General features: G+C 48.7%; 1 protein-coding gene across 2 annotated transcripts in view; it reads left to right on the top strand.

Annotated features, from left to right (window-relative positions):
- PRKCB (protein kinase C beta) overlaps positions 1-22,364 on the top strand; it is a 386,628-nt gene that overhangs the window by 349,202 nt on the left and 15,062 nt on the right. For both annotated transcript variants that reach the window (XM_021086460.2, XM_021086459.2), the window contains exon 16: positions 4,959-5,099. In XM_021086460.2, coding sequence (XP_020942119.1) covers positions 4,959-5,099 — 141 coding nt within the window. The remainder of the gene's footprint in view (positions 1-4,958; positions 5,100-22,364) is intronic.

The following is a 22,364-nucleotide window of genomic DNA, read 5'->3' as shown; positions in this document are numbered from 1 at the left end:
TTCATGTGCCTTCTGGCCATCTGTGTGTCTTCTTTGGAGAAATGTCTATTTAGGTCTTTTCAACTCTGATGAAAGTGTGAAAGGTGTTTTGTGAGACCCTCAGAGAAAGAACACAGCCCAGGGATGGTGCCTTTATGAAGTTTTTTCCCCCCACCCGTCAGTGGCACCGGCACGTTCTCAAGGTTGGAGCAAGCCCACCTGTGTGTGTGCATAGAGCCAGGGCTGCAGGTCCTAGATCCTCGGGGTGCTGCAGACATGCATATGGAACTGCACATAGGGTTTTCTGACCATTAGATGAGTTAATACAAGGAAATCACTTAGAACAGAGTCAAAACCCTTGGGTATGACTAGTATCCATGAGGACTTGGGTTCTATCCCGGCCTCGCTCAGTGGGTTAAGGATCTGGTGTTGCCGTGAGCTATGGTGTAGGTTGGCAGCTACAGCTCCTATTAGATCCCTAGCCTGGGAACTTCCATAGGCCATGGGCGCTGCCCTAAAAAAGACAAAAGACCAAAAAAAAAAAAAACCCCAGAAAACTTGGGTTATTACTCCTGCTATTTCTAATGCTGGCACTGCTATGTTACATGCCAGCCTCTTTTTGATATTTGAGTGGGCATCCCCCAAGATGGGAATTTTAAAGGTGGGGGATTAGGGGAACGGCGATTGTGTGGGCAGCATGCAGAAATTCCTGGGGCGGGGAATCCGACCTGCACCACAGCCGCAACCTGAGCCACAGCGGGGACAACGCTGGGTCCTTAACCCACGGTGCCGCCAGGGAACTCCTAAAGTGGGGGATTGTGGAGATCAAGACCTTTTGCAAATGTCAACCCTTCCACTTCCTTGGTGCATGGTCCGAGCAAGTTACTTTGCGTCTCCAGGCTTCTGTTCCTCTCAAAATGACCTCATCGTCCTCACTGAGCAGAATTGTGACACGTCTTCAATGAAGTCTTGTCAGAGAAAGCTCCTTGGGTGGGGTTGGCACAGAGTAGGCACTCGATTCATGTTCAAGACCTTCCTCTTCACATCTCTGCCTGTCTGGGCAGCTGGGGCTCTAAGTGGGTCATGGAGGAGAGGGTTTTCCAGGTCAGCTGCATTGAGCTTCAGCTCCAATTAGCAGTCTCCCTGGTAGAGCAGATTTCTATTAATTTCAGACCCATAACCTTCAGGATGAACGAGGGTGACTTTCTCACTCTTGGGTTTGGGGACCTTGCTGAGTGGAGGAGGCTGAGGCCCACGTGGGCTTTTTCTTCAAGGTTGATATTCCATAGAAGGGGTGATGCTTGAGTGAACCGCCAAATGCTTCCTCCTGAACTTCAGGCCCCGGGGGGTATGTGTCTGGGAGGGGATCAGAAATTGGATCAGTGATTAAGTCCAGCTGTCTGCCTGGCTGGCTTTGGGCACCCGAGCTCAGCCTGCGGGAGTGGGCTGAACCTCGCATGAGGGCTGCAGGGGTTTTTCTTTGCTTGGCTTCTTCCTGCTTCCCTGGAAAGTGAGCTAGGTTTTTGGGGGGTTGTGGGTTTTCTTTTTAGGACCACACCTGTGGCATATGGACGTTCCCAGGCTGGGGTCAATCAGAGCCAGCCTACACCCCAGCCACCGCAATGCCAGATCCCAGCTGCCTCTTCGACTGATACCGCAGCTTGTGGCCATGCTGGATCCTTAACCCACTGAGCAAAGCCAGGGATCAAACCCACATCCTCATGGATACTAGTTGGGTTCTTAGCCTGCTAAGCCACACTGGGCACTTCATGAGCTAGGTTTTTGAAAATAGTCGCATTCCAACTGACAATGTCCTATTATCCATACCTTGAAAGACTCCATTTTCCACCACTAAAAAAAAAAGAAAAAACCCAAAACTTCATATGTTTGCTCTGATCACCACTCCTACTTTGATCAAAACTTATAGCAGACAGAAGCCCAAATTGGCCGCACATTAGGGTGAAAACAAGAAGAAACTGTGGAAGATGGAGCTTCAAGACTCCAGGTCAGGTTGATCTGTTCAAAGCACGACTCTGCTCCTTTGCTGTGTGAGCTCTGGCAAATAACCGTTTCTCTGGACCCAGTGTGTTTACGTGGGAAAATGAGAATAATCATTTCTGAGGCCTCAAAGTGCTGTCGTGAAGATGAAAGAATACTGAGTGGTGACTGGAAGCCGTCGGCACAGAGCTTGAGCACCTGGGAGGTGCTGGGAAGCTGTCATTAATATTATTACTTGTAGTGCTAAGCAGGACCTCACGGCCCCTTCTTTCCTCCCACCCTAATCTTACCCAAATGTCAAGGCTTGGCCCAATTTCCTTGCTATCCCCTAAACTCTTCCTGACCAAGCCAAGGCCACAGATACCCCTGGGGAACCAACCACATGCAAAGAGCCTTTGATTTCTCCTAAAAACCCAAGTTTTGGGGTTTTGGTTTTGGTTTTTTGGGTTTTTGTTTGGTTGGTTGGTTGGGTTTTGTTTTGTTTTGTTTTGTTTTGTTTTTGCTTTTTAGGGCCACACCTGCCGCATATGGAAGTTCCCAGGCTAGGGGTTGAATCGGAGCTGCAGCTGCCAGCCTACACCACAGCCCCATCTGCACAGGATCCGAGCCACATCTGCGACCTATACCACAGCTCACGGCAACGCTGGATCCTTAACCCACTGAGCGAGGCCAGGGGTCAAACCCGCATCCTCATGGATACTAGTCAGATTTGTTTCTGCTGCACCACGCCAGGAACTCCCAAGCCCAAGTTTTACAGTTCACCAGGCGTGGGAATCCAGTCTACTGGAGTGTCAGTTGCTTTGTCATTCAAATGGGAGAAATAATACACCCAGCTCATGAGGTCATTGTGAGAAGCCGCTAAGATCAGACGTATAAATTAAGCACTTAGGGCATAAGTGCCTGATTATTTTCCCTTGAAAGATAAAATATATATGAAAAGTATGTGCCTTTGTGTGTGTGTGTGTGTGTGTGTGTGTGTGTGTGTGTGTAGGAGGGTAGTTTCTGATGACAGATTATCTGTAGCAGGAAGCAGGCTGAGCTGAGTGTCCAAAAGAGTAGGTGTGAATTGCTGGATTCATCCCTTCCCCCTTCATCCTCAAGCCCTGGGTGAGGGGCTGGGACTCTAAGGATTCTGACGTCATAGGCTGCTTGGTGTCAACTCTGAGAAGCTTCTTGGTCTTGTATGTTCCAATCATTTTGTTTCCTCTTTTGATGGCCTCTTGCTGGTCTCTATCTCTCTCTCTCTCTCTCTTTTTTTTTTTTTTTTAATTAATCACCAACTCCTCTGTCTTTACTCTGTGCATTTGCTGTAGTCTTGAGATCAGAGATATTTTCATGCTGCTTTGGATTCATTTCTAAGAGGGAGCCTGTCTGGTTTCATCTCGGAGCATCTATTCATCTTGTTATTTAGCCCTGGCTCAGAGACCCAAAGATGGAGGGTTTTGATAATTAAGTAATTTAAATGGGACACCAAAGAAGCCTCAGCGGAGTTCAGTGTAACGCGTGATACAAGAGAAATGAGCTGGGCTAGGTTTTGACTATTTAATGAGCTTTCGGAAAGTAATTACTTGAAACTTGGGTCCACTTGACTAATATTTTTTCTCCTGTCTTGTCATTTTCACAAGTGCTTTACTGAGAAGTGCAAATATTATCTGAATGAACGTGGCCTTTGCCTTGGTCAAACTCCAGTTTCCTTGTGGTGGCAGGAGGGGAATTTGAAGATATTGAAACTGTTCTCAGTGAAATGCATCAGTAATTGCATAACACTCATTCTTTTTTTTTTCATTTTTTATTTTAAGTGAGAATTGCAATGATTTTTAATTTTTATTTATATTTTTATTATTTATTTATTTATTTATTTTTTGTCTTTTGTTGTTGTTGTTGCTATTTCTTGGGCCGCTCCCGCGGCATATGGAGGTTCCCAGGCTAGGGGTTGAATCGGAGCTGTAGCCACCGGCCTACGCCAGAGCCACAGCAACGCAGGATCCGAGCCGCGTCTGCAACCTACACCACAGCTCACGGCAACGCCGGATCGTTAACCCACTGAGAAAGCGCAGGGACCGAACCCGCAACCTCATGGTTCCTAGTCGGATTCGTTAACCACTGCACCACGACGGGAACTCCCTATTTATTTATTTGTTTTGCTTTTTAGGGCTGCACCCATGGCACATGGAGGTTCCCAGGCTAGGGCTCAAATCGGAGCTACACCTGCCGGCCTATGCCACAGCCACAGCAATGCATGATCCAAGCCATGTCTGTGACCTACACCACAGCTCATGGTAATGCTGGATCCTTGGGTTAACACTCACAAGGCCAGGGATCAAACCCGAAACCTCATGGTTCCTAGTCCAAATCATTTCTGCTGCGCCACGTCGGGAACTATGGAGTTGCATGCATAACCTCATTCTTAAATCAAAATGCATCATGTGACTTTTTAAACTTGAAGTTCAAGGCCATGTTCAGACTGAGGTGTGATTAACCATAAAGGGTCTTGCTCGGAGACAAGGAGCCTCAGGCACTGCTCTCAGATCCTCCTGTTCTACTAAAGACCTGGCTAGGAATTCACTGATGGGAGGAAAAGCAAAAAATAAAAACTAGTTTGGGGAAGTTCCCATTGTGGCTCAGCAGAAATAAATCCGACTAGTATCCAGGAGGATGCAGGTTCAATCCCTGGCCCCACTCAGTGGGTTCAGAATCCCACGTGTCCGTGAGCAGTGGTGTAGGTCGCAGACTCTGCTCAGATCCCGTGTTGCTGTGGCTGTGGTGTAGGCCTGCAGCTGCAGCTCCGATTCGACCCCTAGCCTGGAAACGTCCATAGTCATAAGTGTAGCCCTAAAAAGCAAAAAAAAAAAAAAAAAAAAAAATTAGTTGGGACTCTTCTTTGCTCTATCTTCCTCGATTCATAGGAGCCATCATTTTCCAGAGTCCTTCATTTCCTCTTCAGCAAGTCATTCAATGGCACTTTTCTCTTTCCCTTGAAGTTGATGACCAAACACCCGGGCAAACGACTGGGTTGCGGACCTGAAGGTGAACGTGACATCAAAGAGCATGCGTTTTTCCGGTATATCGACTGGGAGAAACTCGAACGCAAAGAGATTCAGCCCCCATATAAGCCGAAAGCCGTAAGTAAACCGTTCTCTCTGGCTGTCAGGTCCACATCCTAACTTTCTATTGGGTCCTTGTCATAATATGCTCCTTCCCTCTCCAAGGCGTGTGCCCTTGGCATCCTCCGAGATGATGCTCCTTGGCTGTATCTCTCTGCGCTGTCACATTTATGCACAAAGCCGGTGGGTTCAAAAACGGAGATGTCTGTCCACACCGCCTCTCTGAATGCGGAGAGGACCGTGGAATCGAGTTTGGGTTCTACGAATTCAGTTGGCATCTCGGGGGTTGGGGAGAGTGGGTCTCGGGTGCGCGGAGTTCAGGTCCATTTGCAGACCATGATAAAGAAGCTCATTTTGCTCTCGTTCTTTTCTTGGTCCGACGGTGTCTTTTTCTCTTCACACTGACATTGCAAAGGTCATGTTGTTTATCTCAACGGTATTTAAATGTAATTCTGAAATCTACACTCCATCGGAGTCAGTAAAGCGGAGAGCATCACCGGCCAGCTCTCACCCAAAGCACAGCAGAGGCTGACGTGCTCCTAGACCTCCTGGGGGCTCTGGGCATGGATGTGGCTTTCAGAGAACCTTTATAATATGAGAATAAAAGGCTCGCATTTCCCGCAGACATATGCACATGGGAGGGCTTCCATCCCCAAAGGCTGGGCAGGGAGGGTTTGTCAGCCCCAGGCGGTGAGGACAGGATGGCATCTGAATTCATCAGAACGGTGATTCTGCTGCGAGGGTGTTCCTTTGTCAAATTAAGTACAGTGAAGACCCTGGAGTTCCTGTCGTGGCTCAGTGGAAACGAATCTGTCTAGCATCCATGAGGAAGCAGGTTCGATCCCTGGCCTCACTTATCGGGTTACGGATCCGGGGGTGCCGTGAGCTGTCGTGTAGGTTGCAGACCTGGCTCGGATCCTGCATGGCTGTGACTGTGGTGTAGGCCGATGGCTACAGCTCTGAATTGATCCCTAGCCTGAGAACCTCCATATGCCGTGGGTGCGGCCCTCAAAAGACAACAACAACAACAAAAGTACAGTGATGACCTGGTGACTTTCTTATGAGTAGTGAAACTGCTGCGAGAGGCTGAGAAGGGAATCTCAAATTGTCTTGGATGTGATGATGAAGAAATTGACAGCAATAACGGGGCTTGTTGTGATATTATGAGTAGTCATTTCTTGGCCACTAGTGTGACTGTATTAAGCACTTCACATGTGGCAGCTAATTAATTCGTCACATCAACCTGTTAGGCGGGTGCTGTTGTTCTCTATAACGGAAGAGGCATTGGAAGCTCAGAGAGGTGAAGTGCTCTGTCCAGGGTCACCCAGCCAGTGTGTGAGGAAGCGAGAATCCAGAGAGTTTGACTCTGAGAGGCATACCAGAATGCTTGGGGCAAAAGACATGCAGTTTAAGAAAGCTTGGAGTTCCCGCTGTGGTTCAGCAGTAATGAACCCAACTAGTGTCCATGAGGATGTGGGTTCGATCCCTGGCCTTGCTCAGTGGGTTAAACATCCTGTGTTGCCATGAGCTGTGGTGTAGGCTGGCAGCTACAGCTCTGATTGGACCCCTAGTCTGGGAACCTCCCTGTGCCACAGTGCGGCCCTAAAAAGACGAAAGAAAGGAAGGAAGGAAGAGGGAGGGAAGGGGAGTTCCTGCCATGGCTCAGTGGTTAACGAATCCGACTATGAACCAAGAGGTTGCAGGTTTGATCCCTGGCCTTGCTCAGTGGGTTAAGGATCCGGCATTGCTGTGAGCTGTGGTGTAGGTTGCAGACGCGGCTTGGATCCCGCATTGCTGTGGCTCTGGTGTAGGCCGGCGGCTATAGCTCCGATTCAATCCCTAGCCTGGGAACCTCCATATGCCATGGGAGTGGCCCAAGAAATGGCAAAAAGAACAAAAAAAAAAAAGAAAGAAAAGAAAAGAAAGAGGGAGGGAGGAAGGAAGGAAGAAGGAGGCTTGCCAGGTGCTTATCACATCTCCCCAGTCCCAAACATCCCCAATGATTAGAATGACAGCATCCCCGATGTCTCTGGACACTTTCTCGTTGTTCAGATGCGGAGTCCTTCAGAGGCAGCCAGTTGAACATTACAGACCTTCTAATTGTTGCAAATGTGTCAGCCTCTCCAGAACTGCCATCACCGGGTCCTGTTCTATCAACCAGAGCCTCTTTCTCTGGACGGCATCCTTAAAATTCCTGAATCCTGAGATTTCCAGGCTAAACACGTCCCTCCTCCACCTGTAAGCATGTCCCTCATGACATCACCTCCGGGGGCCCATTGTCCTCCAGGTAATCAATATCCATCTTAAAGTAGAGGCACAGGATTGAGCATAATATGCCTAATAGTGTTTGACTCGCAGTGAATACAGCGGATCCAACAAACCGTCATTAATCATTCATGTATTCTGGAGTTCCCATCATGGCACAGAGGTTAATGAACCCAACTGGTAGCCATGAGGATGCAGGTTCAATCCCTGGCCTTGCTCAGTGGGCGGAGGATCCGGCATTGCCGTGAGCTGTGGTGTAGGTCACAGATGAGGCTTGGATCCCGTGTGGCTGTGGCTGTGGTGTAGGCTGGCAGCTGTAGCTCCGATTCGACCCCCACCCTGGGAACGTCCATATGCCACAGGTGTGGCCCTAAAAAAGACAAAAGATGAAAAATAATCATTCGTGCATCCATTTTATATTATCTACGATATCTTCTAGAGCTGGAGAATTTGGATGAGTCCATTTCTCTCTCTGCTTCTCAGGTTCACCGTCTGTAGCACGGGGTGATGATAGTTCCTCCATCAGGGGAGGGTTATGATGCTTAAAGCCCTGCGTATGGGCCAGGAACACAATAGACCTTCTGGGAGAGTTGACGATGAGTTTTCTTAGTGGCGTGTCACATGTTGATCAATGTCTTGGGTGCAGGATCTTTGAGGGGCGGAGCAGTGTCAAGTCCTACAGGGAGTCAGGCCTTCAGATAATGTCCGTGTGTATAATTGGGGGCACATGGTCACAGGCAGTATTATCGCTCTCTGATGGGGGAGCAGATAAAAAAAAAAAATCAAGAAGAGAAGAGGGGGTTATCCGTTCAGGAAACAGGGAACTAGGAGGGTGACCCCACGACCCCATTTGCGTTTTGTGGGGCCATTCACGAGATCTCAAAATGTGGACCCATCTGTCTTCACTTGACCAGAGAAAAGACGCAAAAGCCCCCCTCCCCGTCCCTCCCCTGCAGCATTAAACCAGGGGACGGTCAAGGTTCCTTCTTTACTTGTAGAGCAGTGGTTTTCAAAGCGTGGTCCCCAGACCAGCACTGTCACCTGGGAACTTGAGGAATGAATGTCTCAGGCACACTACCCCCCCACCCCCACCGACTTCCGGAATCAGAAACCCTGGGAGAGGGGCTGTCCAGGTGAATCCCATACATGCTCCAGGCTGAGAATCACTGCTGTAGAGTTCACGGTTAAAAGCTCAAGCAGGGGGATGGAGTTCCCATCGTGGTGCAGTGGTTAATGAATCTGACTAGGAACCATGAGGTTGCAGGTTCGATCCCTGGCCTTGCTCAGTGGGTTAAGGATCCGGCGTTGCCGTGAGCTGTGGTGTAGGTTGCAGACGTGGCTCGGATCCCGCGTTGCTGTGGCTCTGGCGTAGGCCGGTGGCTACAGCTCTGATTAGACCCCTAGCCTGGGAGCCTCCATATGCTGCAGGAGTGGCCCTAGAAAAGGCAAAAAAAAAAAAGACCAAAAAAAAAAATCTCAAGCAGGGGGAGTTCCCAACTAATGGCTCAGTGGCTCAGCAGTAATGAACCCGACTGGCATCCATGAGGATGCAGGTTCCATCCCTTGTCTCCCTCAGTGGGTTAAGGATCTGGTGTTGCCATGAGCTGTGGTGTACGTTGCAAATGCAGCTCGGATCCCACGTTGCTGTGGCTGTGGCATAGGCCTGACAGCTATAGCTCTGATTCGACCCCTAGCTTGGGTACTTCCATATGCCACCCGTGCGACCCCAAAAAAGACAGAAAAAAAAAAAGAAAAAAAAAGCTCAGGCAGGGAAACCAGGCAGGAGCCAAAGAGATGCGGCAAGGAGGGAAATCTCTTTAAGAGGAAGACACTGGTTCTCACCCAGTCTGAGTGGGGGTTGGTGGCTTCCAGGAACAGGTCACAGACTCAGGTCAGACTCAGGTGGCTACAGAGGCCAGGCAGGTATGTAAATGAGGGAAGCCCAATGGTGGGGAGAGAGGCAGAGGGGAGAGCTGATGGTTATTGCAAAGGCTGAGCCGCTGGAGGATCCTGGGGATCATTACTCATTAGTGTATTCTTTTTTTTTTTTTTCTTTGTCTTTTGTCTTTTGTTGTTGTTATTGTTGTTGCTATTTCTTGGGCCGCTCCCGAGGCATATGGAGGTTCCCAGGCTAGGGGTCGAATCGGAGCTGTAGCCACCGGCCTACGCCATAGCCACAGCAACTCGGGATCCGAGCCACGTCTGCAACCTACACCACAGCTCACGGCAACGCCGGATCCTTAACCCACTGAGCAAGGGCAGGGACCGAACCTGCAACCTCATGGTTCCTAGTCGGATTCATTAACCACTGCGCCACGACGGGGACTCCAGTGTATTCTTTTTTATGTTATCCCTGATACCTTTTCCTGAGCATCTTCTCTGAGCCAGCTCTGGGCTGGCTGCTTGGTGCTGTGGGATGCAGGCTCTGCTCTCCCCTCATTGGGACTTTCATATGACATCTCACTATTTGTTAAAAATATATCAGTAACACAGAGTTACCTTTGTGGCTTGGCGGTAACAGATCCGACTAGGAACCATGAGGTTGCGGGTTCGATTCCTGGCCTCGCTCAGTGGGTTAAGGATCCGGTGTTGCCATGAGCTATGGTGTAGGTCACAGACATGGCTCGGATCTACGGCTGTGATGTAGGCTGGTCACTGCAGCTCCAATGAGACCTCTAGCGTGGGAACTTCCATATGCTGAAAGTGGGGCCCTAAAAAAAGAAAAAGAAAAAAATATACATCAGCAACAAAGTTTGAAACAATTCAGGCCAAGTAAAACACACATCCATGAGCCATACACGGCCCCTAGTCTATCAGTTTGTAACATCTGGGATAGTGATCACTCAGAGTCAGGTTGATGTTTAACCAGTTCCCATTAGTATTGGTTACTTTTTTTTTTTTTTTTTTTGGCCTTTTTGCCTTTTCTAGGGCCACTCCCGTGGCATATGGAGGTTCCTAGGCTAGGGGTCCAATCGGAGCTATAGTCACCAGCCTACGCCAGAGCCACAGCGACACAGGATCCCAGCCGCGTCTGCAGTCTATACCACAGCTCATGGCAACACCGGATTCCCAACCCACTGAGCAAGGGCAGGGATCAAACCCGCAACCTCATGGTTCCTGATCATATTCGTTAATCACTGCGCCACCAAGGGAACTCCAGTGCTGGTTACTTCTAAGCAGAGTCCATTCTGACTGGTTAAATTTTGAATATTTAACCTGGTCCATAGCAGGTGCTCAGGAAAAATTAGCCATTCTTATTGTTGAGGATATAAAATAAAAAGACTATGCTAGCAGTGATCAAGAGGCTCTTTCAACTGCTCTGCCTTTGATATGATTTCCAACCAGCCAGTGTCTTGAACTGCCTCGTGTGGGTTTAACAATGCCTTTCAGAGTACCGTCACTGGACTGGGGTATCGAGTTCAAGATGTTCTTCCACCAGCTCTAAGGGGTGATCTTTTTCAGGCGAATTAGAAAGAATTATGATAACAGCTGCACCACCCACACCTGTGATTCCACCAGGGCATATGCTTTTCACCTAGCAGGTGCCAGCCTTAGAGCCACCCTCCCCCCCACCCAAGGGCTTCCAATTTCCCCTTCCCCAGACCTGCTGCAAGGCCCTTGGTGAGTGTGTACAGAGTTCCACGTGCCTCTCGGGATATTAAAAGGCATGCATGTATCTGTCCGTGTCCCCGACGCATGCACGCTCTTAACCAGCGTGCAACAAGAGAACGAAGAAACATGGGGCACGAACAGAGGATTCCATTCAAACATCAGTGAAGGGTGCTATTATTGGAGGTTCATTAAAATCATTTCAAATGGATGTTTAAAGTTGTTCTCAGGGCCGTCTTTGAAGGTGGGAAGAGCCGTTCGCTGAGTATCGTTGGAAACTACTGACATACGCTAGCTGGGTGTACTGTTTCAGGGTACCAGAGTGATTTTTGTAATGTGCATCTGACTGTGTCACTCTCTGCTTAACGCCCCCCTGATGGCTCCCTGCCACCCCCCAGGTTAATGTCTATTGCTCTTTAGCATATATGGTTGTAAGGGTCCTCCAAGGTCCAGCCTCTGCCGCCTCCCCAGGCTCCTGACTTCAAGAACCGGCTTTGTTCAGTGTCATGCAGTGCCTTCCCTTCCCTGGCTTTGTCCAAGCAGAACCCTCCACCTGGGATCCCCAAAGCCATCCCCATGCCCCCTCCATCCCCACCCTCCCGGTGCCTGGCTCCTCCCCCCTTATCAAATCCGTCACCCACTCGGGGGGCTCTTGTTGATTCCTGAGTCGCGATCAGATGCTCACAGATGCTAGTGTCCTATCAACACACTCGCCGCACTTCGTCATAATGACTGGTTGAGTGTAAGGTCTGTCTTTCTTGGCTACCCTGAAAGATCAAGACTGTCTTTTTCGGTGTTGGATCCCAGGGCTTAGCATAAGGTTGAGCACATAACAGGAGCTTAATAATTTTTACCGAATGAACAAAGGAATAGCTGTAAAACAGGCTGCTGCAATGCACTGTGCCGAAGACCTTATAGGATTTAGGGATAAATATATTAGAGCACTGGCTGCGTTTGCCGTGTACAGCAGGATGTCTCAAATGCTGTAGAAGTTACTACCCTATCTATAAAGGCCTGTGGTTTCGGTGCCAAATTGTATCTGTCATGGCATCATGTGCATCAAAAGATCTGATGATGCAGTGTGTACATCGCTGGCCTTGGGATAGAGAAGACTATGACTCCTGCAGTCTGTCATCGTCCCGTCCAGTGCTACCGATGCCATGATGTAGGCTGGCAGAGCGTCTTAAGGTTTAATGTACACCCAGAAGCATATCGGATGAAAACGTAGATTCTGATTCAGCCACACTATGGTAGGACCTGAGATGCTGCCTTTCTAACATGCTCCCAGGTGGTAGGATGCTGCTGGACCACAGTGTAGCAGGGACTAGAACATGGCTTTCTGGGGTCCCACCAGCTGGTGAGTGGAATGGTAGATCCCCAGTTTGCTGTGGGGTGTGGCGAGGGCTGTACTGAAAGGGTGCAGAAGCTTCAGTACAGCATGTGCTTGGAATGTGGCTCAGGGCACACGGCAGGGTCAATCTATGGTGGGTGGGTGGTGCCAGTTTGTGTGTGGCGGGTGGAGTATGTGGCTGGATGCATGGTGGGGCAGCGAGTCTGGAAGCAACGTGTTCTGGTTCTGTCTTCTAGTGGGGATGTTAAGGCTCCTCCATTCAGCACGTGTTTGTTGACGTTAGGTACTGTTCCAGGTGCTGGGGACACAGCGATAAAAATAATAAAAATCTCTGTCCTCGTGGAACTTATATTCTAGAGGGATCGGGCAAATAATAAACAAAGAAGGAGTTCCCGTAGTGGCGCAGTGGTTAACGAATCCAACTAGGAACCATGAGGTAGTGGGTTCGATCCCTGGCCTGGCTCAGTGGGTGAAGGATCCAGCATTGCCGTGAGCTGTGGTATAGGTCGCAGATGCAGCTCGGATCCCGCATTGCTGCAGCTCTGGCATAGGCCGGTGGCTACAGCTCCGATTAGACCCCTAGCCTGGGAACCTCCTTACACCGTGGGAGTGGCCCAAGAAATGGCAAAAAAAGACAAAAAAAATAATAATAACAATAAACAAAGAAATCAGTGACAATGCTAGAAGCGGATCAGTATTATGGAGGGAGGGAGTTTGAATGAGCCGGGTCCAGGCGAGGTCAGGTTTAAATAGGGTCATAGAAAAGCCTCACTGAGACGTTGACATTTCAGCCAAGCTGGGAAGAAGGTGAGGGGAGAGAGGGGTTTGGGTGGTCGTCACAGGTGCAAAGGCCCTGGGGCAGGAGCTGGCCCATTTAGGAAAGACCAGAGCGTCCGGGTGGCTGAGCTGAGCTGGCAAGGGAGAGCGTAAAGGGAGATGCGATTGGATGAGAGTAAAAGGGAGGGGCCGGTGGTGCAGGCAACGCTTACTGCAGGGAAATAGCTTGATCTGCTTACGTGGGCAGCAGTGAAGTCAAGAGACAGGGTGTCATGCATCCAGGCGGAAGATGATGGGCACATAGATAGTATGGAGCTGCTTTTGAGCCTCCAGATTGAGTTCATCTTGGCCTTCCCAGTCCTTCCCCAGTCCCTCACACCTTGTGGGTGCTCAGTATCCCTCGGGGTGAAGGAATGGGTGAAGAAGACGCCCACCACATTACCTGCCTAGTTGCCCTTGAGTATAACATACGACAACCAACAAAGGTTGGTTCTGGAGAAAAATAGGGTGAGCTAATGAAACGGGTTGTCTTGAGAGCGTCTGGAGTTCAGAGTGCTGGCTAGCAGGGCATCGGGCAGGGCGTGGGGGTCCAGTGGGTCCCACTTCCTCCCATCATGGTAACTGACCGGCAGTGTGGAAGGTTCCATGTGCCGAAGGCTGTAACCAGGAGTTCCCTTTTTCGGGGAGATCGGCTCTGAATTTGGCGGTGCCGTCGTGGAGGATGCGTGGAGGCATGTTTTGTTGAAGACTTTGGAGTAGGTGGTGCTGTCACGTCACGGTGCACGATAGGCCAGCCTAGCATGTTTAAATCGAAATGCCCAACTGAGAGGTCCATCGTGTTTGTGTGTTATCGTGAACGGCCTCCGTGAAGGGCAGTGGTGATCATAGCTTCTAACGCAGGGCTCGCCGTGGGAAGGTGGTGGGGACACAGACCTTGGTCTCCAGGCTCTAGCTGCCCCAAGGAGGCCGCCCTTGGATCAACTTAGCCACCGGGCAGCATCGAGGCAGCAAAGTGAAGAGTGACAGAAAAGGCACAAGGGGACAGGGATGCCCCGTTTCATGGCAGTCCATGGGGTGTGTACAGCAACCCACCCTCTGGGAACCGAGCCTCCACTCTTGTTCTGAAACGTGGTCCCTGTGATCATTAGGGGTTAAGAACAGCTGGACGTGACACACACATTACGGAGCACCCCTTTCCCCACCTCCTTTCATTGGGTGGCCATCTGGTGCTGTCCAGACGTGATCAGAGCGCTCACCCTCCTTGCTTCCCTTCCAGGCTCCGTGTCAGGCTCACAGACTCCAACTCGGCCCATAGAGTCAGACCCATGACCATCATTTCTCTGCTGGTCACCTCGTCTCTACACTCATTACTTTACGTAAAGCCCCATGGAATTTTTTTTCCTCTCTCTCTCTCTTTTTTTTTTTTTTTTTTTTTTTTTGTTATTCAATGTATTTATCACATCTGTAGTTGTCTAAGAAAGCCCCATGGAATTTTGAGGCATCTGCCCATCTGGAAAGTCTTGGAATCTTGCAGACTCAAAGAGCAGAGCCTCCTTGTCCCCTTTCTACTTTATTCAGCCTTTCATTGAATTATCGTTTCCAAAATACGGCGTAGGTGCCGGGAGCACGTACTGTTACTCGCATCCTCCGGGCGTCTAAATGCCGAACGGCTTCAGAAGCTGAGTTGTGCTCACAGGACCTGATTTCTTGGTAATTCTGTCATCTGAAAACATTGTTTATGTAGCTGAGGTCAGAAGCTTCAAGTCCTGCTTTAATGAGCTGCAGTTCTGTTCATGTGACATTCTCTTCCAAACCCAATTGCCCTTTACACCGTATGAGTAAGTGTCTCTGTGTGTCTGAACCTGTGTTTGATGTGCTGACATTTCTGAATGGAAGCCACAAAGCATAACCTTTGTGTATTTGCTATTAAGACTCCAAATTCAAGGCTTAAGAAAGGGAGCTCACTTTGACTTAATATGATTTATTTAAGGATAGAACCTCACTCTCCCAAAGTACCAGATGCTCAAGAGAACAATACCTTTTTGAAAATGGGGATTTAAGATAATTCTCCTAAAACATAGACTCTTCAGATACACTGGGGAAACTCGTGAGCTCTCGACTGTGCCAGGCACTGTTTTAAGTGCCTTCCAGGCATTACTTCATTTAATTCTCACAGTCCTAGGAGGTAGGTGCCCCTGTCATCCTACTGCAGGTAAGGGCATGAAACTTGGAAAGGTTCAGACCTCCGCTTAAGGTCCAGCAGCTCGGAGGTGGCCATGTTGGGACCTGAACTATGGATTCCACCTGCCCAGGATCTTGGAAAGATTGTTAGAAGCCCCTGGAGCCCCTTTTAAAGTTTGTGATACCACCAATGGGAGCCATGATAACACCATCTAATGATGTCTGTTATATAAGAGAAGAAGGCTGAGTATTCTTACAGTTCAAGTGAATTAAAATTTATTTTAAAATATGGCAACAAACAAGTAGCATATTCACACCTTTTCCAAGTCGCTGGCAGGATTTTGAAAAAAAAAAAAATGCAAATCTCCCTTGTTCCTGAAGGCTTTGATTTTGAGGCTGACACAGACAGCAGACTTTGAATAACCGCCCTGGCAGCAGGGCATGGCAGCATCTGAAATGAGGCCGTCAAGATGGGCTTGTTAAGAAGCAGACAGTTTCCCCACCCAGCTCTGTGTTGTGCTTTTGGTTATCCAGAGGGTGGAGTTTGCAGAGATCTTAATCAAAATATGACGCTACCTCCTTACACCGACTAACAAATAGCCAAGAGTTGTTTAGGGTTCATAGCCTGGAATCTACGTATCTGTTTATCTCCCTCTCCATCCATCCATGCAGAACTCACTTCAACTGTGGATTCAGCCAGGCTCCCTTTGAAAGATGGTTCAGATTGACAGCTTCCAGGGCCAAGTGAAGTTCCGAAATCATTTGCCAGGTGCTTGGCTTTGAGCTGTCCCCTGGCAGAGGAGCCAAGAGTTTGATTGAAAGGGTGGGACAGAAGAGCACGTGCTGGGAGAGAGCGTGGAACTGTTAGGATAGGTTCGGCCATAACCGTTGAAAGAGAACAGACGTCAAAAAGTGAAAGATACTTTAGACGTGGAATTCCACCCCCTCCATTCTACAGATGAGCAAAGAGAGGCTCAGAAATGTGCCCTCGTGACTTACACAGGGAATAGAAGAGTACCAGGATGAGAAAGCTCGTCTTCCATTTAATGCATACAGGAATTTATTACTAACACTAGGTACCGCAGTAGCAATAAAATGGGTCAGGCATGGTCTCTGAAATCATGCAATTTTACTAGAACGCAAAGCACACTCTCTAATATAGTGTAGAGTGACCTCATTTCAGCTTCACAACAACTGCACGAAGTAGGTGCTATTATTACCTCCTCCATATTGATAAGGAAACAGGCTCAGAGAGGTTGAGTAGCTTGCCCGGGGTCACACAGCCAATTTAATATCAAGTCCTATGTCTTGACCTCCAGCTCCCATATGCTCAGCCTCTGCAATGTTTCCTCTCTCATCTCCCAGCCTCAGCGGCACAGATGTGGGATTCAAACCCCTCTTGGTCCATTCCTAGGTTTAAATACTTTCCAGGGGTGGGGGGGTGGGCTCTGTCGGGTCACTGTCCATAAAGTCTAGCTCCTTGAACTTGGCCATCAGCCTTGTCCAGGTTGCAGTTTTTTTTTTTTTTTTTTTGCCATTTCTTGGGCCGCTCCTGCGGCATATGGAGATTCCCAGGCTAGGAGTCGAATTGGAGCTGTAGCCACCGGCCTACGCCAGAGCCCCAGCAACTCGGGATCCAAGCCGAGTCTGCGGCCTACACCACAGCTCACGGCAACGCCGGATCCTTAACCCACTGAGCAAGGCCAGGGATTGAACCCGCCACCTCCTGGTTCCTAGTCGGATTCATTAACCACTGAGCCACAATGGGAACGCCCGGGTTGTAGTTCTTATCACAGAGCCCCAGAAAGCTATTGACCAAAGGTCGGGAGAACGTGAAATGAGCAAATGCATCCAGGGAGACTGGGTCAAGCAGAAGGAATGTGGATGGAGAGTCAAACAGAAGCAGGATTCAAACACCAGCCTTGCTGTTCAGCGGCTGAGAAAAGATGGGGAAGTAACCGGACCCCTCTGAGACTTTGCAAATGCAGGCTTTCCATCTCAGCTGGGCTCCTAAGCCTTCCCCGTCAATCCTTCCCTAGGTCCCCAGGGCAAATCCCCAAACCTTCTCTCTTTTGAAGGCCCCACTACTAAGAGTCCCATCCCCTAAGTGTGCGGGGGCAGGTGGGGGGGGGAGTCGAAGCCCGTGGGTACCCATGGATGGTGGCCTCAACTTGGGCACCCTCTCTGCACCTGCACAGTCATCTGGACCCCTTTGACCTCTTTCCCTCTGTGTGTCAACAAGCAGGTTGCCCCCACCCCAGGACTTTGCCCTCTGAACCCCCGTTCTCCCATCTCCTGTGCACATCTGCACTGGCCAGGCTGTGCCTACAGCTTCCCTCTATATTCATCAGAGCTCCTAGAGTTGCAAATAGAAACGCGTTCAAACTGACTTAGCAACTACATTTTTTTCAAGTATGTAGTTGTGGCTGGATCCAGGGTCTCGGCAGTGTCAAAAGCAATCCATTTCTCTCTATCCCTTGGGATTTCTTTCCTCTCTGTTGACTTCATTCTTCATTCTCCGAAGACTTTCCTGGGCACATAACTACTCCCGACTTACGTCCTGTTATTTTAGCTATTTCTGCTGGAAAAAAAAAGAGCTTTTCCTTAAAATTCCCAGCAGCCTGGAACTCAATCTTGTTGGAAAATATCAGGTCATACATTTGTCTCTAAAGCAATCACTGGGCGGTGGGTAAGGGGCAGGGGAGATGGAATGTTCTGATTGGCCAGGCCCGGGTCACCTGCCGAGGGACTGGGTTCACCCAGTCGCCATCTTTCAGAAGGAAAAGAGTGGGTCCTTCAAGAAAAATAAAGCCACTCCATGCCTGCAGACCTGGCAGGTGGCCATTCTCACTCTCTTCTGATTCGTTCTCCTCAACACAGCAATAAGCTAAGTCTCTCATCTTAAAAATCCCTGTCCTCAAACCTACCATCCCTCCATCCTACCACTCAAGCTACTAGGCTGTTTTCTCATACAAACACTGGAATGAGTTCTTGCTCTCCCTGCTCCGTTGCCATCCATTCTTTCCACAGTTCAGTGCAATCTGGCTTCTGGCCCCACCATTTCTATTGAAATTGCTCTCATTGAGTCAGCAATGACCTCAAAATTGCTTCCTCTCATAGATGCGTCTTAGCTTTCTTGACCTCATCAAATCAGGTCCTTTGATCGTCCTTCCTTAAGGAAAAAAAAAATCTGAAAAAGTACACATTTCCAGCAGCATCAAAAGCTAGGCAGTGAAATTAAGTACCTCCCCATAAACCCCTAACAAGGCTCCTTCATGCTCCTTCCCAGAGCCACCCACTGTGACCGGCTTCCTGGGTGACCTGGAGAAGCTGTGATCAAGCACAGGAAGATTCCACGTCACACACAAGATGTTACTGCTCATGTTCAATTCCCATGACTCGTTTTACTCCCTTCCATCTCGGAGGTGGTTTTCTTTTTCTTCCTTTTCTTTTTATGGCTGCACCTGCAGCATATGGAGGTTCCCAGGCTAGGGGTCCAATCGGAGCTGCAGCTGCCAGCCTACACCACAGCCACAGCAATGCTAGTTCCGAGCCGCATTCTCGACCTACACTGCCGTTTATGGCAACGCTGGATCCTTACCTCACTGAGCGAGGCCAGGGATCAAACCTGCATCCTCATGGAGACTCTGTCAGGTTTTTAACCCACTGAGCCCCCACAGGAACTTCTTGGAGGTGGGTTGTTTTATCAGCACATCTAAGTCCACTTTGTTCTTTTTTTATTATTATTCTTTTCGTTTCTTTTTAGGGCCTCACCTGCGACATATGAAAGTCCCCAGGCTAAGGGTCAAATCAGAACTGCAGGTGCCAGCCTATGCCACAGCCACAACCACGTGGGATCCGAGCCACCTCTGCAACCTACACTGCAGGTCATGGCAACACCAGATCCTTAACCCACTGAGCAAAGCCAGGGATCGAACAGGCATCCTCATGGATACTAGTCAGGTCCATTACTGCTGAGCCCACAATGGGAACTCCCTCCACTTCTTTTTTTTAATAGCGTCCTAGTTTCCTATACGTATGAGTGTATCCATAGAATAAGCTCAGAGTCCTCCCCCTGCCCCAAGCCCCTCTTCTCTGTCATTTTTATGGCACCAAGTTGATTGATTTTCCCCGTCTCCACAACCACTCCCAGTGGAAATGCCAACTCCTCAAAGACTTGTGATGGCCATAGAACTTGAAACATCAAGACATGCCCATGAGCCAGAGGGGAAAAGAACAAAAGTGTATTTCTTGCTTTTTTTACAAGTGCAGTTCCTTAAAAACAATCACAAAATGCACTGTAATGAGGGTATGAAAAATAACCCAGAGGTAGTGTGAGAATCTGAGTGAGAAGACTTTCCAAGGGAGCAAGATTTGCGGGGGACAGGGGAGGTGGCCCTTTTGTGCCTGGGACCATACACTTTCCTCACGTTTCTAACCTGAAGCCCCAGGGCCTGGCTTCACCTTGTAGCTTTCCCCACATAGCCCACCAGCCTTGCTGGGAAAGATTCTGTGTTTTAGTGCCTGTGACTATTAATGGTCATAGCCTAGGGTAGGTTGAGGGTGGCCGGGCCCGTAGGACCCCTCTGTGGCTGGGGCACAGCCAAACCCATCAGACTAGCTCCCTGGACAGGGAGTCAGCACTCCATGGCAGCCACCAGCTACCGTGTCAGATATTTTGTGTGCATTTTGTCCAGTCATCCTCACAGCACACTGTAGGACAGGTCCATTTGACTTAACAGAAAAACCCGGCTTAGGGAGTTGAGTGTCTTGCTTATAAATTGTCTAGCTGAGGAATCGATGGTGCCAAGATTGGTGCCCAGGTCACCTTAACTTTTAAGTCCATGCCACACAATTGGATACAATTTATAAGGCAGTGAGATGTGGCTGACACCCTGTGGTCTTTGGAATCCAGGAAATCAGACTCTGAATCTTGGCTCTCCCGCCTCCCCCTGTATGACCCTGACCAAATTATGAACTTTTCAAATTATCTGTTAGGTGGAGACAATCCTTTTCCTGCCCATGGTACAAATGTGTGAGAATCAAAGTTATAACAACATAGGCAAGAGTTCTGATAGTGGCTCAGCAGGTTAAGAACCTGACATAGTGTTTGTGAGGATGCAGGTTCAATCCCTGGTCTCGTTCAGTGGGTTAGGGATTCAGCATTGCCACAAGCTATGGCATAGGTCACAGATGAGCCTCGGAGCTGGCGTTGCTGCGGCTGTGGTGTAGGCCTGTAGCTCCAATTCGACCCCTAGCCCAGAAACTTCCATATGCCACAGGTGCATCCGTAAAAAGAAAATATAAAATGAAATTAAAACATAGCCAGATAAAAAGGATAATTTGAAGGCTAGTTTATTTGAAGCCAGCAACACAGGTTTAGGATGACTGGTGAAGAAAAAATAAGAACAGTATGATACTTTGTTGACATGGGAAAATGGGTAGAGTGTGTTTCATCTAGTTTTTTTTTTTTTTTTTTTTTTTTTTTAAGCAGGCTAAAGAATAAAGTGATGATTCTGTTTTTCAAAGAGTTTTTTAAAAATCCATCTATCAGCAGAAACGGATCCGACTAAGAACCATGAGGTTGCAGGTTCGATCCCTTGCCTTGCTTTGTGGGTTGAGGATCCGGCGTTGCCGTGAGCTGTGGTGTAGGTCACAGACACAGCTCGGATCCCGCATTGCTGTGGCTCTGGTGTTAGGCCAGTAGCAGTAGCTCTGATTAGACCCCTAGCCTGGGAACCTCCATATGCCATGGGTGTGGCCCTAAAATGACAAAAATAGACAACAACAACAAAAAAATCCATCTATCAATTTATCCAGCCATCCAGGACACAGACCAAAATGTCAGCATAGTGAAGATATTGAGATGGCAGAATTATGAAAGGTTTTGTTATTTATTTTTCTTGGAGCTTTTGAACAAGTCGCTTGTTTCTGCAACACACGGATCGCTTGTCGGCTCTGGGATCAAATCATAGGCAATTACTTAAGCTCTAAATCTATTTTTTTATGGTAGAGACTTCCTAGAACTGTTGGGTTAAATGAGATCATGATTATACAGCACTTACCCAGTACCTGGCTAGTAATAACCACTGAATATACACTGCTATTCATCCATTGGACCACAGAGTGCCTACTGTGTACTAAGCCTTGTGCCAAAGCCTGGGAATTCCATGGTCAGCAAATCAGATGTGGCCTCATCTCTCACTGAGCTTAGAGTCTAGATAGGACTATAGACAAGAGCAGATAAACAATGAATAAACGTGTAATTTTAGGTTGGGATATTCACATATTTCATTTCCCGTGGAAGAAATGAGCGGGTTGCACTGAAAGAGAATTACAGGAGATGCGCAAGGGGAAGTGACTATACTTGGAGGTAGTCTGGATGGCTTCTCTGAGTAGGGAGCATTTGAACTGAGATCTGGAAGAAAACAAAACATCGCATGTTGTTCTTAAATGAAAATGTTAGGGAGTTCCTGTGGTGGCTCAGCGATAATGACCCAGGCTAGTATCCCTGAGTATGCCCATTCGATCCCCAGCCTCGCTCAGTGAATTAAGGATCCTGTGTTGCCGTGAGCTGTGGTGGAGGTCGCAGACGTGGCTCAGATCCATTGCTGCGGCAGTGGTGTAGGTCAGTGGATGCAGCTCAGATCCAACCCCTAGCCTGGGAACTTCCATATGCCGCACATGTGGCTCTCAAAGGCCATAAAAAGCAAAGGAAAAAAATAGAAAATTTTTGGAAAAAATGAAACTTGCTACCCCACACAAAAGACCCCTCTCTTGCCAACTCCTTCCAAAGAAGACACGGAGATCGACTCTTCCCGAGTGTAAGGGACCTTCATGATCAGGAAAGGAGGCTTTAATCTTTCCTTCTTTGCCAAAGGCTAGACCATGAGGATTATTGTTTGACTGCGCTCAGGAGAAAAACCTTGGTCCACGAACGACTTTGAAAAATGACCAAATGTATGTGCAGCTCTGCACTTGGCTGACTGCTTCTCATGGGGTGGGTCCTTCCTGTGTTCTCCTGCCGGCGGGGAAACAGAAGCCATAAAAAGGATCCCCAGTCTCACTGAGTTTGCACATTTATTTTTTTTAATATTTAT

The sequence above is a fragment of the Sus scrofa genome, chromosome 3, assembly GCF_054392235.1.
Source record: "Sus scrofa isolate SSC_HxYL_T2T_F1_AM1 chromosome 3, Sscrofa_HxYL_maternal_Yorkshire_Landrace_v2.0, whole genome shotgun sequence".
Lineage (NCBI taxonomy): Eukaryota > Metazoa > Chordata > Mammalia > Artiodactyla > Suidae > Sus > Sus scrofa.
Note: the sequence above shows the minus strand (reverse complement) of the source record. Positions and strands in the feature narration are given on the sequence as shown.